The sequence below is a fragment of the Podarcis muralis genome, chromosome 3 (assembly GCF_964188315.1).
Source record: "Podarcis muralis chromosome 3, rPodMur119.hap1.1, whole genome shotgun sequence".
Classification (NCBI taxonomy): domain Eukaryota; kingdom Metazoa; phylum Chordata; class Lepidosauria; order Squamata; family Lacertidae; genus Podarcis; species Podarcis muralis.
In genome coordinates, this window is record NC_135657.1 from 99,441,578 (window position 1) to 99,458,432 (window position 16,855).

Sequence of the window (16,855 nt, forward strand, 5' to 3'; positions counted from 1 at the left end):
ACACACATATCCCCTTAATTAATTCTATGGCAGGTTTTGTGTGTGTATTTCAATAAAGCAGTGAATATTTTAAAACTCTTTTGATTATAATACCGCTCTTATATTTAACTCACTCAAAGTATGTGGGATTCTAACACATCCAATTATGCTCATTGTTCTACACTACAGTATGATGTTGTTACCCCACCACCCCTTCCTGGGTATTCTTTAGAAAATAAGACAGCCAATGACTGATAATTTCAAGACTGGGGACACAGCTATACAGCAGCAAATTAAATGTTCTAAGTGTATTGTAAATGGCATTATACAAATCTGACACTAGATGGCTATGGCGAGCTATGGCAAATTCAATACAGTTTTCAAAACATTTTTTTTCAAAAGAGCATTTTCACAACGTTTTTTTAAAAATATGTGCGTAGATTCCACCAGTGTTTGATCAAAGTGCAGGATAACACATACCCACCTGAATTATTTTTGGGAAACGTTATTTCTACGGCTTCTTGTGTGGCAACCGATGAGATATAAATGCAATAAATTCATTCCTTAATAGGAAAGAAATTACTATTTCCCATGCAAAATTCCATTGCCCAAAATATCTATTACTGACTTAAAGGAAAGTAGCTCAGCACTTGACTGTCATATAAGCCATTTCTATTGACCAAGTACATTGCAGTTATTTCACAGTGGAACACTTTTACCAGAGGCCAGAACACAGACTATCAAGATCAGTATGGGAAGCAATTTAGATAAATTTCCAGTCCAGCTACAAGCAAGGATGACTCATACTTTGTATGGAATTTAGCCCTGCTCTCACTCTTATTGTGGGATTCATTTCTGGGAGGTTAGCATTAGAGTTCTTCCCTTCAAAATGGTATCTCTCCCCTGTCATTCTCTCCCCTGTCATTTTGACTCTTAGGGAAATGCCAAAGAGGTGTATTTTTACAGTGTGACCTAGTGGTGGTGAGGCGATGACATTATCTTATTATCAACATCCCCAAGTACTCGAAAATAAACCCGCTGCTGAGTCAAATCCACAAGGGGCGATTTGTTAAATTACAGGACACCAAGAGTGAATAAAATTGAAGGCACTGAATCAGAAGAGGCATAAATACCGTGTGTCCTGTTTTTTTCTGGAACCATTGCCATAAAAAGTCTCATAGCACAAGTAAAAGGTAAAGGCAAAGGTACCCCTGCCCATACAGGCCAGTCTTGACAGACTCTAGGGTTGTGCGCCCATCTCACTCAAGAGGCCAGGGGCCAGCGCTGTCCGGAGACACTTCCGGGTCACGTGGCCAGCGTGACATCGCTGCTCTGGTGAGCCAGAGCCACACACGGAAACGCCGTTTACCTTCCCGCTAGTAAGCGGTCCCTATTTATCTACTTGCACCCGGGGGTGCTTTCGAACTGCTAGGTTGGCAGGCGCTGGGACCAAGCAACGGGAGCGCACCCTGCCGCGGGGATTTGAACCGCCGACCTTTCGATCGGCAAGCCCTAGGCACTGAGGCTTTTACCCACAGCGCCACCCGCGTCCCTTCATAGCACAAGTACCTTTGCATTTTAAAAAGTTTGCCATGTGCTCATTTAAAATATTGATGATACTTATTTGTTGCCATTTAGAACTGAGGTCAAATGTTGCAGTTGGCACAATTGATGCAAGGGTACCCAGCCCTGGAGACTGCCTGAGAACTAAGCTATTTATGAACTCTTTAGGGTGAGCCACACAATTCATAAGCTGTGTTGCCAGTCAACACTTGGGATCATTATAGGTACACACGCACCTGACAGGTTTATGCAACATCTTTTTGACCACATGTTGTAGGCAGAAATTATATTCTTTCAGAAGAAAACCTTCTCGATCCTACAAGATGGAAGAGACAAATGTCCCTTTCCCACTTGATTTTTGTATTTTGTAAGTGACTTTACACTATCCCGTTTATAGATAATATCCACAAGAGGAACTATAAAGCAACAGTTGGGATACTACATTATTGGCAGTCCCCATATGAGCAGTACATACTTGCATTAAAATTAGATGGATAAATAAAATACTTTCAGGAATGGATGCTAGATGCTTTTGCAGGAGAATTTTAAAAAGTACTTGCAATTCTTGCACTATAGTGCCATCTACTGTGCCGAACCTTATTTTAAAATGGCTAGAAATTACTCTTGCCGCAACATGGTACTCAGCTTGCATAAATATGCCTCTTGTATCTGCCATTTCTTTCACTTTGCCTAAACCAAATGTGAATCTGCTGAACTGTGCATTTTCAGAGTTTCCGGCATTGTCTAATACTCCAATGTGTGATTCTAACACTTATTCTGAGGGCTTAGAATAGGATATTAACAGATATACTGGGCTAACATGATGTTGTGCCAGTGCTGTTAGATGTTATGAACATAGCTGTCAACCGTCCCTTATTTGGCAGGAAACTCCCTTATCCCAGCGCCGTGTCCCGCTGCTGTCCCGGATTGATGATATGCCGTGGTCAGGGAGGAGGGAGGCTCCAACTGTGTTGCTTGGCTGCGTTGCTCACCCAATAAGGAGTCTAAGAACGACTGGGGGGTGGAGCTTGCATGCTTTCTGCCAATCAAATCGGCCACGTTGCCTGGGGACTTGCCTTTGCTCGGCGCTTCCCAGCGGAAAGGTGACGGTGGTTTTCCTTGCTGCATCCCCTTTGCCGGGTTGCTGCACTGTGGCTGTGGGAACCACAGCTTGAGGCTTTGTTTGGCTGCTGGCTGGGCTTTCTGCCTTTGGCTCGGAGGGGCTCAGAAGTTGAACATACTGTGCTCAGAATCAGATGGATACGTCATCAACCGCCCACTCACCCTTGCCGGGGAAAAGGTCTGTCTGGTGCATGGGCACATGGCGGGGGGGGGGGGGGAGGAAATCCCTTATTTTGGCTGCTGGTCCCTTATTTTCAAACCTGTAAGTTGACAGCTATGGTTATAAAAGCTACCTTTGGGCACGCAGAACCTCCTTCAACACCTGCTCGATTTATAATTTGCCTAATATGGTAAGGTTACCGGATTCTTTTCAATGAATCCGGGGACACTTTTCAACTTTGGTTGATGGAGATGGATTTTGTCAGGGGACTGATTTGTAAATGTGGGGACTTTCCCCGGGAAATGGGGACATCTGTTAAGTTTCTAATATGGCAGTCTCAGTGTGTCTTGACACCAAGGCACCCACATCACATTTTAAGAAACAAAGAAAGGAAAGGCACCTGACGCAAGACCTTGGAAGAGCTGTTGCCAGCTAATTTTAAAATATACAACACCGAACTAGCTGGGCCAACGACTCAGTATGATAGTTTCTTATATCCATAAGCTCATTTGAACAAAATAGCATTGGTATTTCCAACACCATCTTATCTGTAGGAACATAGGACACTGTCTTATATCGAGTTGAATCATTAGCCCATGTAGTTCTATACTGGTTCTCAGCATCACTCCCAGGTTTGAGAGCTCCAGGGATTCCAGGCACTTAACCCAGGGTTTGTTTTCCTCAGAATGAGTGACAGCGGAGACTGCGGTGTCTGTAGGATATATGGCTTATTCACACACACACACACATACACACACACACACACACACACAATCTGAGCCTACAATGGAGGGGCTCAGAGTCAACACCGCAAGGTCTTGCTTCTCTGACAACCATAGCCTTGGATTCCAGCACAGATTTCCATCTGCCACCTGCTTCTAGCTCACTAAAGGTAAAGGACCCCTGGACAGCTAAGTCCAGTCGGAGGCAACTCTAGGGTTGTGGTGCTTATCTCGCTTTCAGGCCGAGGGAGCTGGCGTTTGCCCAAGAGAGTGGTGCCCTAAGCTATTAGCTTGTTTAGCTTATACGTAAATCCGGCACTGCCTATTAAAACAAACGAACACACACACACACACACACACACACACATCATTGACAGCAGTCAAACGTCTGGCTTTTCCTGCAGCTCAAAACCGGGGAGAAAAGAAAGCAAAAGCAACCCCCAAAACAAACGCAATACACCCCCCCATGGTGGGAACGTCTCCAAAACGTGACCTAAGCTTTTCTAAGGGCTCCCTGACTTCCATTGCTTTTCAGATCCCTGAACGATAGTAGCAGAAAGAAGGCGGAGAGCGGGGCGGGGGAGGGGGGCGATACCCCGCTTTAGAACTTTCCCCGTACTTTATGACGCTCATAGTGGGAAAGCCCACGCCCACCTTTCTCTATGGTTTTCGTGAAGCAAGAGCGGCATCGGAAGAAAGAGAGGGAGGGGGAACCGGAAGAAAGGGACAAGAGAAAGGCATGCTCAGTGCGCATGCCCCTGCAGCCGACGGCGGTTTCTTTTGAACCTTCCTCATGGAGTTCACCGACGGCCCGCCGCGTTGTGCCCGGCCTGTCTTGACAGGTAGCGGCCCAGCGGAGAGGCGGCCTCTTGTCAGGCCTCCCAGTAGGGATGGGGGAGCCTCTGGAGCGCTTTCCCCACATGTGCGGGCAAAGGAGAGCGGGGTCTGCCCCTTTTGGTCGGCTTGGACTGGCGACGGGGAGGTGGGGGGCGCCCTCAGGCAGAGGACTTTTTCCAGCTTGGGGCGAAAGCTGGGCCAAGAAGGAGGCAGACGCGCAGGGGTTGCAGCCTTTTCTCTCCCCCTCGCACTCGCCCACGCGCTCCTTCCTAAGGCATGTGCGTGAAGTTAGCCCTTGGGGGCTCACTAGAAATTTTTGGGGGGCGGGAGTCTTCAGATCAAGGTCAGGAGCCCCTCTCCGCTCAGCCCCCCCCCCCGCTCGTTTTCCATGGCTGACTGTATAATGTAACAGACCGCATGCTGTATACCCAGTTTCTTAAGGGCTTAAAAATAATAAATCCCCATTTTAAACAGTACTGAATACAGTCATACCTCGGGTTACAGACGCTTCAGGTTGTGCGTTTTCAGGTTACGGACACACTGAAACTCGGAAGTACCGGAATGGGTTACTTCCGGGTTACAGCGCTCACGCATGCACAGAAGTGCTAAATCGCGCTATGTGCAGAAGCGCCAAATCGCATCCCACATGTGCGCAGGCACAGCGCTGCGGGTTGCGGACGTGCCTCCCACACGGATCACGTTTGCAACCCGAGCGTCCACTGTATACCTTCCTTTTTGTACAATGTTGATACTTCCTTAATGGTGGTGGTGGTGATTTATTAAATTTCTATACAGCCCAGTATCTGAACAACAAGCTAAAAACACCCCCCAAAAAATGCATGACATAGTAACAAACTATGCACACACACACACACCAGTTTAAAAGGCACTTATATAACCAGTCAAAGGCCTAATTGCAGTGTCCTGGGCTGCCCAGATGACAAGACACCCCCCCCCCATTGGCCTCACTGATGTGGTTAAAAGGAAAGCAGAGCAATGCATTTGGCGGCAGCTTGGCTATGGGGGTTGCCAGAAGGCGGCATACAAGATGCCATGCAACCGTATTAGGCACTCCTCTGGATTTGCGTTGGGTTTACTCCTTAGTCTTTTCTTCTCTCAAGGATGTCCCACAAGGCAGCAAGTAAGAACAACTATATGCATATGATGTAAAGCAGGAATTAACTGATGTAATACTATGGAAATAATTGAGACACTGCACCCTAAAAGTGGTAATCCAAAGATTATTCAACATTTCCGACTATTTAGACAGGAGTGCCTGGTCCATGAGGTCATGAAGACTAGGACACGACTAAACAACAACTATTTAGATCTTTCTTTCTTTTTTATTCCTTTATAGGTGTTGTAGCCTATGTTGAAGTATGGTCATCCAGCAGAACAGAAAACTACTCTAAAAGTTTTACTCAACAACTTATTGATATGGGAGCAAAAGTAAGTTATTCTTTTTTGAAGAAAGCGGAATTGGTTACACATTGTAACAATTGTTGCTACCTAAGAATATCAATGAATTTAACCACATTCCCCTGTGTGTTGGACTGTGGCCAAGGTGTATAGCAAAGCACTTTAAAATTAATCAGGTTGTTTTTCTGCCTAAATCAAACATGTTAATAATTGACACATTTTTAAAAGCTGCACATTATTTGCTTACCTAGTAAAGTGGTGTGTTGCTTTTCAGTACAACTTATAGGGAGATACTTTATGTTCTTATGTTCTATAGGTTTCTAAGACTTTCAACAAGCAAGTGACTCACGTAATCTTTAAAGAAGGACTCTCCTCCACATGGAATAGAGCTCAGAAGGCTGGGATTAAACTAGTATCAGTGCTTTGGGTTGAAAAGTAAGTACTGCCAGTATCTGTAGACTGCTTTTCACCATAGATGAAAGCAATTTGAAGAACAATCAGTAAAACAGTTCTTCAGCCATATAATGTGGCATTTAAAGCAAACAAAAAACATGGTTTAAAAAAACCATAAATTTCCTAGTTAAGTATAATGCAACACACTTAAAATATCAACAGAATAGAAAGGTCTTCAAGTGCCTGAAGTTCAGCAGGCTGCAAGGTATATCTGATCTCAGCTGAGAAGGAGTTTCTCAGAGTTGGGCCCGCACTGCTGTGACTCCTGGTGGCTGCAAGGAATATGTCGGAGACATGGATGACCACAAACAGTGACTTCCTTGAAGACCTCAGTGATCTGGCAGGGATATAAGAAATCAGATGGTTTTTAAGGTATCCTGGACCCAAGTTGTTAATGGCCTTGTCAATTAATACCTTAAACTTAGCCCAGTAATATATTGGCAGCCAGTGCGAGCTTTTAAGGAAGGGAGTTAAGGGCTGCTGGTAGTTTGTGCCCACCAACAGTCTACCCTGAGTAAAAATTAGTTGAATACAACCAAGTCTTGAGGTTACCAATGCATGAATCATCATGGCCTGGCAATCCCTGTCCTGGAAAAGCCAAAGTTGGCATATCAGCCATAGCTGAAAAAAGGCAGCCCTACCCATTGAGACTGCTGTAGCACAAGTAACAGAGATGGGTACAGGAACACCTCCAAACAATGAACCTTTTGTTTCAGAGGCAACTGGCCAATCTCCAGGGTATGAAGGGGGGGAAATACTGAAAGCAGAATGCTAGTAGCATCGGTGTGGGTGTCAAAAAATGCAGTATGTAGTTGCATATTTGAATAAAATGGTTGCAAACAACAACTGCTGGCGACAATTATGCAAGATCCAAGGCTGAGCCTCTCAAAGGAGACACGCTTTGGGGAGAGCTCAGAAGTAGTACATGTGTGTCGCTTGCAGAAGGTCCTGAATTCAATCCTTAGCATTGCCAGTTAACAGCATCTTGGATACCACAGCTGGGGAAGACCTTGGAGAGCTGCTACCAATCAGAGTAGTAGACAATACTGGGCTAGATAGCCGAATCGTCCCGTGACAGAAGTATATATGTAGGTATCAAGTATTTTTTCTTAAACAAAATGTTTAAGAAGATAAATGGTACAGTAAAATTCAATGTAAACTACAAGGGTGTGTGTGCGCGTGCATAAAATAAGGATTTCATTTTTGTAAACTTTAGAGAGATAAGCCTGACATGGGCACAGGATATGTCAAAAGGATGGGGGGGGGGGGAGTAAAGTATAATGATTTCTTATTTGGTGTTCTGAAAACAAGTGTATTCAGTTTACCCAATTCTTAAGTGGGTTATCTTGCTCTTTATCTGTGCAGGCTGTTGGTTTTGATAGCTGATCTTGCTTCAATTATTTTTATGTTTCAAAATTTATGTGTGATAGCCAAAGCTTTGTTGGCTGTGACATTAATGAAGAATTCTTCATTAATGCTTCAGGTGTATTGAGTTTTGGGAAAAGAACAAGAAAAAACAAGGAATGTCAAAATTAGCTGTCTGTAGTATTTGCTTAGATCAGCTGTGTATTAAAATTTAATTTTGTGGCGCACCAATGCAATCTGTCAAATGTTTTCATGACTGTATACATTTTCAACTTCATTAGTAAAATAAAGCAGATGTCTGGGGTATATTTATAATATGTATGCTTTACAACTGTAAGATCACTAGGTGTCACTAGAAGTGCATTGTTCAGCTACTTAATTTTTTTTTTTTTTTTTTGCTGTTATCTCATAGTTTTGTAATCTGACTTTTATATCAAGAGATTGCAAATCAGGGATTTTCAAACTTCCTACCTGAAGGGGAACACTTTTCTGTGTTAACTTCTTTGTTGTGGAACACCCCTGTTGCAGAGTGTTCTGCGGCGTAGTTGAAGATGTGCTCTCAGTTCTCCCAGGGCAGTGGATGAGCTTGTTTATTTATAAAGTTTATTGATTACCTAATCAACAAAAGTTTTCTGGGAAGTTCATAACAGGTTCTGACATAATTGAAACATGAAAATATTAGAACGTTAATTGAAACACTGTTGCCTTGGAGAACTGATATTATTTGAGAACAACCCAGCAGTAACCTGCAGTTTAGATCCCTCCAGGATCAGCCCTCCCAGTAGCCCCTTCCATTTCTGTTTTGCTGAGGCAATACAAATACTGCGTGGGATTAAACTAATAAGCCCTGTCGGCAGAAGTCCTATGCAAGAACTTCGAGTTTCATAATGGGGCTTTTCCCTCTCCTCCCTCCAAAATTGGCTTGGGTGGGGGTTCAGGAGAACTCCCAGCACAGTGTGCAAGGGGAGGAGGAGGAGTATCTTTTCCCCTGGCAAGCCTAAATGCTTGCTGTGATGGAATGATAGCCTTAGTGCAATGCTGAATTCTTGTGGATGCTTAATGTTTAACAATAATAAACTAACAGTTTAGTATTGCTAAACTCTAAACATTACGGTATTTGCTTCTGTGGTAAAGCAGCACAGGCATTCTGCAAGGCCATTTCACTATAGAAAGACCCTACAACAGATGGTATTGGAAAGCCACAACAGCGAAATCAGGAAGAGGTTGATGCCCTAGGGGTGGCAGTGATAGCTGCTGGTCTGTCTTAGGAGGCAGGATGTTTTGCCTTGAACCTGGAAGAGCCCACAACAAAACATTACAGTTGTGAAGTGCTCGTATTCAGAGATCCAGCCAGGATCTTCCCCAAAAGAAGTTATTCAACATGTTCTGTCTTCATTGAGCTACTTTGAGATCTCTCCCACTAAAATATTCCTTGTATGTCTACAAAGCTTAGAATTTTTCCAAGCATCTTGACACCACCCCCATTAGTGCAGTTTCACCTATAGTGTCTAAAGAAGGATAGACATTCGGAAAATGAGTTTGTTGGTAACATGATCATATGATGAGTAAAGTTTGTCAATGCAGGACAGTTCTTTCTTATAAATAGGCTTTAGAAAAACCCTAGAATTTCTTGGAGTGCAGATTGGACAATAGTGCTACAGTGTAACACAGTAACAGTTTAAGCCCATTATTAGAAAACTGGCGATTCAAATGCTCTGTGAAGTGTTCACATCATTCATCACACAAAATTCAGGTCACAAACTCTTATCATAAGATTTACTCCTGCTGTATATAGATACTGAAAATGTATACATGCTTTGGGTGAGAAATATTGACCCTGTGTGTTCTTAGAAAATACTTGTCAAGACCATTTGATCCATAATGAAATGCTTACACTGAAAACACTTTCATGTGAAAATTAGCTTTTTGCACTTGCACAGATCATAGCTTGTAATTTATATATAAAAAGTCCATAATCTCTGAAGCTTCTGTAACAGATCTATGGATTCCTAGGAAAGGCTGTAAATAAAGGCATAGTGGCTGGGAAGAAACGTATCTGTTAGACCACATTGCAAATATTTTGTTTTGCTTTCTCTTACTGCCTGCTGTGTGTGGATTTTCAAATTTGTCTTGGTTGGTTTGACTAGATTAGGCATGACATGAAGGATTGAAACTTTTTGGCATGCTCACAGATAGGGAAGCTACAGCCATGCATGTTAGCAAGAGGTTAGCTGGGTAATTTTATGTTCCTGAGCTTTCAGGACTGAAGAAATGACTGATAAAAGTGTAAGTATTAGAAATAGTGTATGTTCTCTCATTGAAATTCCAGTGCTTGTGGTTTCAAAAGAGTAGGAGATACCAAGGATGCTCACTTTGACCATAAAACAGAGTGACTGACATTTAAGCCTTGCCAGAAGGGCTTTGTCTTGAACTCTGGGTGCCAGCAAAACGAAGGAATGTGACCCCTGTCCTTCCTTTCCAGTGCCTAAATTACTAGTTTATTTACAGATTTGTGCTCTATCTTCATTCTAATGAATATAAATAGAAATTGTAGCATATTAAACATCCCTTTTACAAGCAGGCGAGTGGTTCATATGGTGATCTGAGCTTTCTAGAAAAAAATATAACTCTAAGGGATTTTAGATATGATGGAAGGAACAGATGAGAAGTAAACTATAGAATTGTAGAGTTGGAAGAGATCCAAAGGGTCATCTAGTTCAATGCAGGAGTCACAGCTAAATAATCCCTGGCAGATGGGCATCTTAACCTCTGTTTAAAAAACTCCAGTAAAGGAGAATCCACCACCTTCCGAGGTTCGAGCCCTATCCTTTTGAGCAAGATACCCTCTAGGGCAGGCAGATGCAAACTCCGGCCCTTCAGATGTTTGGGACTACAAGTCCCATCATCCCTGACCACTGGTCCTGTTAGCTAGGCATGATGGGAATTGTAGTCCCAAACATCTGGAGGGCCGGAGTTTGCCTATACCTGCTCTAGGGGTTGTGGCCAGCTGTGGCTTTGCAACCAAATTTTACACTAAAGATATATATGAATTCATTTTTGTTTTGTTTTGCTCAGATGCCGAGAAGCTGGAGCACACGTTGATGAGTCACTGTATCCTGCAATAAATACTAATGAAGGGTTACCTCAATTTTTTAAAAAGGTGTGTATATAGCTTCCTAATGGTTTTGAATGTAAGCTTTAATTTTTATTTCAAATTGATCCTAATTAATCTTTGGTCGTCTGAAAGTTATCAGTGGGTTGAATGCTTAAAATTTAGCACAGGTGTTCCAAAGTCCAACTTACCTATAAGGGACCTGTGGTTCAGGTAGTAGTGTTTACTAACATTCTAGCCTTGCACCCTGAGAAAATTATCTGGTAATGTTTGTTATTAACATTGCAGTTATCAGCTGCCCCCCTCAACCGTCCTTTTGCCTCCATAAATTTATGGTGGGTCACTCAACTTCTCATATGAAGCCAAAATGTCTGTAGCCTGTTTTTTTTAATTATTATAGGTCAGTATGGGATGTGCAAAACCCACCCTTTGGAGTGTTTCAGTTTATCTTACTCAGCAGGCTTTATGTAGATTTCCAAGAGAGTATCTCCTTAAAATAAAATAAAAAAGCTGCTCATGCAGCGTTCCTGCAGTTTTGAAATTGCGTACTTATAGGAGGAAACCAGTGCACACATGCTGACAAGACTGCTAGATATGGGTAGGAATGTTTTGGCAGCTGTGCTGTGGCTTGGTGGAAATATATTATACCTTATATACAGTATTTCTATCTTCCCATGTCCTGTGAGAAATGTGAAAGAAGTATTATTTCTTAGATTTATGAATGCTTTAAATATTTTGTTGTTGTTGTTTCGTAGCACAAATGCATGCAGCCCAAAGACGTTGTTAGAAAAGCTCCAGAAAATGACAGGAGACTGCAAAAAAGGATCGATGTTCTGACTAAAGAGTTAGCTATGCAAAAAGCAGCAACAGGCAAGTATAAAACCTGTTCTAATGCACTGAAAAGAAATACTGGGATTTTCAAAAACTTGAGGATGGTCTTAAGGAATGGTTTTTCAATTGTAATTGAAACTAATATCAAGAAGTGGAGGCCCCTGTGAAATTTGTAGGGTCAGATAAACCATGAGAAGGGAGAAGGCAAATGTCTTCCTTCACTATTTTGTTCCTCTTTCTTGTCTTTCCCTACTAATTGATCATTTGTGGAGGAAAGAGGAACAGGAGCAACTAAATTTTCCACAAACTTGTTTCTCTATAACTTTCTCAAATCCTCCCCAATGGCCAGTTTGGGGTCAATGTGCTCTGAATCCTTTGATTTCCCACTCTGCAGTCTCTGGTTAGAAAGGAGAAACTCAGGCGTGCTCAGCTGTCATACATAGTTCTAGTCTCTGCTCTGGGCCAGCCTCCTCTGCACTCCTCTCTTTGGCTGGATATATTTCTGTGTCCAGGGCAGCTGTCTACCAGCTCCATCTGGTACACAGGCTGAGACCCTACCTGCCCACAGACTGTCTCGCCAGAGTGGTGCATGCTCTTGTTATCTTCTGCTTGGACTACTGCAATGCGCTCTACGTGGGGCTACCTTTGAAGGTGATCCAGAAACTACAACTAATCCAGAATGTGGCAGGTAGACTGATGACTGGGAGAACATTTAACACCGGTCCTGAAAGACGTACATTAACTCCCAGTACGTTTCCGAGCACAATTCAAAGTCTCGGTGCTGACCTTTAAAGCCCTAAACGGCCTCAGCCCAGTATAACTGAAGGAGCGTCTCCAACCCCGTTGTTTAGCCCAGACACTGAAGTCCATATCTGAAGGCCTTCTGGTGGTTCTCTCCCTGCGAGAAGTGAGGTTACAGGGAAGAAGGCAGAGGGCCTTTTTAGTAGTGGTGCCTGCCCTGTGGAACGTCCTCCCATCAGATGTCAAGGAAATAAACAGCTATCTGACTATCTGACTTAGATAGGGAAGTTTTTATGTTTGATGTTTTATTGTGTTTTTAATATTCTGTTGGGAGCCTCCCAGAGTGGCTGGGGAAACCTAACCAGATGGGAGGGGTGGAAATAAATTATTACTATTATTTCCTGGAATCAGTAAGCTACAATAAAGTATATGTGCTTCACCCACATTCAGAACCAACTCTGAGCAAGAAAGGGAGCAGTTTTTGACAGACACTCCAAAGTTTTTCTACAAGGGTAATGAGACCCAGATATCCAACCTTCCTCACCGTTACCCATGTTAGACACTCAGCCTTTCCATACTGTGGAATTCTATAGGATATTATAAATCAGATAACTTACGTTCGGAATAATATTTTCCGTTAAGGTTTCTCCAGAATTAGTGCCTTTTTAAAAAGTCTGGTGTAGGCCTTCATCTAGCAGCAGCAATCTATATATAGAAATAGTTTTCCTTGCATGGATTAGCTGCAGCACAAATGCCAAAGTTAGCTACACATAATAGGGAAATCTGCATCCAGCATCTAGTTTCCATGTGCATTTCTCCCTCTCCCCCCCCCCCCCGGTGATTGATCAGTAAGTTTTAAGTAAAATATTTATTAGCAGATAAAATTCCCATACAGCGGTACCTCTGGTTACATATGCTTCAGGTTACAGACTCCGCTAACCCAGAAATAGTGCTTCAGGTTAAGAACTTTGCTTCAGGATGAGAACAGAAATCGTGCTCCAGCAGCGCAGCAGCAGCAGGAGGCCCCATTAGCTAAAGTGGTGCTTCAGGTTAAGAACAGTTTCAGGTTAAGTACAGACCTCCGGAACGAATTAAGTACTTAACCCAAGGTACCACTGTAGTTTCTTTAGCAGTGACAAAAGTATTGGCAGAAGTAGATAGGACCAGGAAATAGCTGGTGAAATACCAGCCTGATCTTAATTTCCATTGTTGAGTTAGCATGTGTTGCTTATCCCACCTCATATCCCTATATTGTAGTGCAGGCTTCCTCAAACTCAGCGCCCCAGGTGTTTTTGGCCTCCAACTCCCGTCATCCCTAGCTAGCAGGACCAGTGGTCAGGGATGATGGGAATTGTAGTCTGAAAACATCTGGAGGGCCAAGTTTGAGGAAGCCTGTTGTAATGCAGTAGTAGCTAATGTGAACACCTCCCTACGTTCTTGGACTCCATCAGTTTCAGCCAGCATGGCCAATAGTGAGGGATTGTAGGAATCGGAGTCCAATAACTTGTAGACAACACCACATTGACTGCCTCTGTTGTATTGCATGTGTTTGGTTCTTTTATCGACTGACTGAATCTGTCATGTTTCAAGTTTAATCTCTTGGCCACAATAAACTGAATTAAATATTGAATTGGATGAATGTTGTGTCCTATGGGAGGCTATAGCTGATTGGCTAGAACCATGAACCAGAGTGATACTGTGAGGAGGTGAAGATACACTGCAGCATTCTAGTTGTGTTTTCCACTTGTTTAGATACATTTGGAAAGTTTTTGGAAACTTGCTCAAAACCTGTAGCAATAAAATTGTATAAAATTAGCTTTTCAAAATGTTACGTTGAATATTGCCATTGAATATTGAATCCGCCTTATAATTTGCCTTTTAGAAACAGAAGCACCGGTTTTGTTATTTAAAGATGATGGTTCATTAGTCTACAGCCCAGCAAGTAAAATAAAGTATCAGTGCAGAGCAATGGAGAAAAGAATAAAAGAAATGAAGGAGAAAAGAGAAAATCTTTCCCCTACTGGTATGATTCTATGTTTCTTGTGATTTGTGAAAGGGCAAAAAATATTTTACTTTTTTACTGCTGATGTTTTCTGGGCATTGTCACCATTTTGCCAGTATTTTGCCCCTGAACCAGACTATAGTGCTGGAAACATACTGATATATGATGTCTTAAGTTTTGCAGCTTATTCATGTGTATGTTCTCTAAACCCATACATATTGAAGCCTTGTTTACTTTGCTCTTAATATAAATAAGTATGAGAAAAATTGCATTAAGCTTTACAGTAAGTGTTGTGATGGGATGTGAAAGTTTTCCTAGACCCAAGAACATGTTACTTTTTTGTTCTAAACTAGCACATTTATATTTATTTTAATCATAAATAGACTTTTTTCTTTTCATGTTTTCTCCTTCTCTGCAATATCAAAAAGCAGAAACCAGTAGAAGTGTGGGGAATATTCTGCCTGTCAGATCTAGATTTAAGAACTCCTCTAAGCTGTTAACAGGGACGCGGGTGGCGCTGTGGGTAAAAGCCTCAGCGCCTAGGGCTTGCCGATCAAAAGGTCGGCGGTTCGAATCCCCGCAGCGGGGTGCGCTCCCGCTGCTCGGTCCCAGCGCCTGCCAACCTAGCAGTTCGAAAGCACCCCCGGGTGCAAGTAGATAAATAGGGACCGCTTACTAGCGGGAAGGTAAACGGCGTTCCGTGTGCTGCGCTGGCTCGCCAGATGCAGCTTGTCACGCTGGCCACGTGACCCGGAAGTGTCTCCGGACAGCGCTGGCCCCCGGCCTCTTGAGTGAGATGGGCGCACAACCCTAGAGTCTGGCAAGACTGGCCCGTACGGGCAGGGGTACCTTTACCTTTACCTTTACTAAGCTGTTAACAATCCCTCATTGAAGACAGACAAGTCTCTCAGTAGCTTTATGACTATTAAATACTGAACACTTAACACATCTAAAATATTTAAAACTAATTTGAATTTCTAAAAGGCTTGTAAATATAGTACTATATAGTAGTATGGTGTTTGTATTAACACATTAGTATTTAATAAATCTATTTGTTCTGTACCTTAACATGTATTGAAATACAAAAATTGAATCTATGAATGATTTAGCTAATTATTTGCACTTTCAGCTTCACAGATGTCTCAGGGATCTGACTCTAGTTCTAATCCAGCAATGCATGAATCAATTCTTGTTTCTACCAGTTCAGCTTGCGCATTGTCATCAGGTAAAAGGAGGGAGGGACTTCTAGTATTCATGTGTAAAAATTAAAACATAAATATAAAATATTGTCTCATGTTAGATAGTATATTGTAAATAAGATGTTTTAACGATGCATATGAGATTAAATTGGGACGCGGGTGGCGCTGTGGGTAAAAGCCTCAGCGCCTAGGGCTTGCCGATCGAAAGGTCGGCGGTTCGAATCCCCGCGGCGGGGTGCGCTCCCGTTGTTCGGTCCCAGCGCCTGCCAACCTAGCAGTTCGAAAGCACCCCAGGTGCAAGTAGATAAATAGGGACCACTTACTAGCGGGAAGGTAAACGGCGTTCCGTGTGCGGCTCTGGCTTGCCAGAGCAGCGATGTCACGCTGGCCACGTGACCCGGAAGTGTCTCCGGACAGCGCTGGCCCCCGGCCTCTTGAGTGAGATGGGCGCACAACCCTAGAGTCTGTCAAGACTGGCCCGTACGGGCAGGGGTACCTTTACCTTTACCTTTATGAGATTAAATTGGCTATGTGGCCTCTTTCCAGGCTTGCATCAGTGGACATGGTGTGTATGATGCTGTAGTCATACAAAGGTTAAGGACTGCATGTGATGTTTTACTGAAGAGAGCTGTTGAAATAGACTTTTCTCAGTTATGAGGGGGAAATGCTAAGTTTCTTGATTCTCTAGTATTTCTAATTGTAAGCATAAAAGTATGACTTTTTAAGTCTCTTGCCTTGTTCAAAGCTTCAAAGTAATTTGTGATACAAAGTAATCACAGGAATTAACCAGACACAAGTTACTTGTTGCCAGAGGGTGCAATTTTGCTCGCAAGGCCATATTCACCAAACCTTGTCCACCCAACCATCAGCTGAAATCAGTGGGGATTAAAGCCTCTTTCAAAAATAACTGAATAGTGTTGTGCCGATTTCTTTGAATTGTCTTTAAGAGGCTGGTTGTTTTCTGCTTTTAATGCAATGTTAATTGCTTTCTGCTTGTAGGAGAGAGCAGTGACCATTTAAACTCAAGTTTCACTAACTTGTTGGGAAATTCTAAAAGCAAGAACCTGAAAAAGGAATCTAGCAAATGTGTGCCTGAAGTTGAAGGAGCCAGAGAAGTGCTAGGCAGTTCTCCAGTTTACGCAGGTGACTCCAAACACACAACTCTGAAAGAATCTAGTGGCAAACATTTAAGAAATACATTTTGCTTGGAAGATGGCTTGCTTCCCACAATGGCGAAAGCTGAAATGTCCTCTGCAGAGAAACACAGTGAAATGAAGGATTGCTTTACAGCTAAGACTGGAAGTCACCTTTTCCAGACAAACAATGACTACAGACTGTCTTCAGAAAAAC

At 42.8% G+C, this 16,855-nt stretch overlaps 1 protein-coding gene across 1 annotated transcript in view; it reads left to right on the forward strand.

The window, feature by feature from the left end:
- Positions 1-4,261: 4,261 nt before the first annotated feature.
- MCPH1 (microcephalin 1) overlaps positions 4,262-16,855 on the forward strand; it is a 105,847-nt gene continuing 93,253 nt past the window's right edge. The window contains exons 1-8 of the mRNA XM_077925341.1: positions 4,262-4,388; positions 5,741-5,832; positions 6,119-6,237; positions 10,696-10,780; positions 11,488-11,602; positions 14,187-14,327; positions 15,436-15,531; positions 16,505-16,852. Of these exons, the coding sequence (XP_077781467.1) occupies positions 4,340-4,388; positions 5,741-5,832; positions 6,119-6,237; positions 10,696-10,780; positions 11,488-11,602; positions 14,187-14,327; positions 15,436-15,531; positions 16,505-16,852 (1,045 nt within the window). The 5' untranslated portion in view covers positions 4,262-4,339. The remainder of the gene's footprint in view (positions 4,389-5,740; positions 5,833-6,118; positions 6,238-10,695; positions 10,781-11,487; positions 11,603-14,186; positions 14,328-15,435; positions 15,532-16,504; positions 16,853-16,855) is intronic.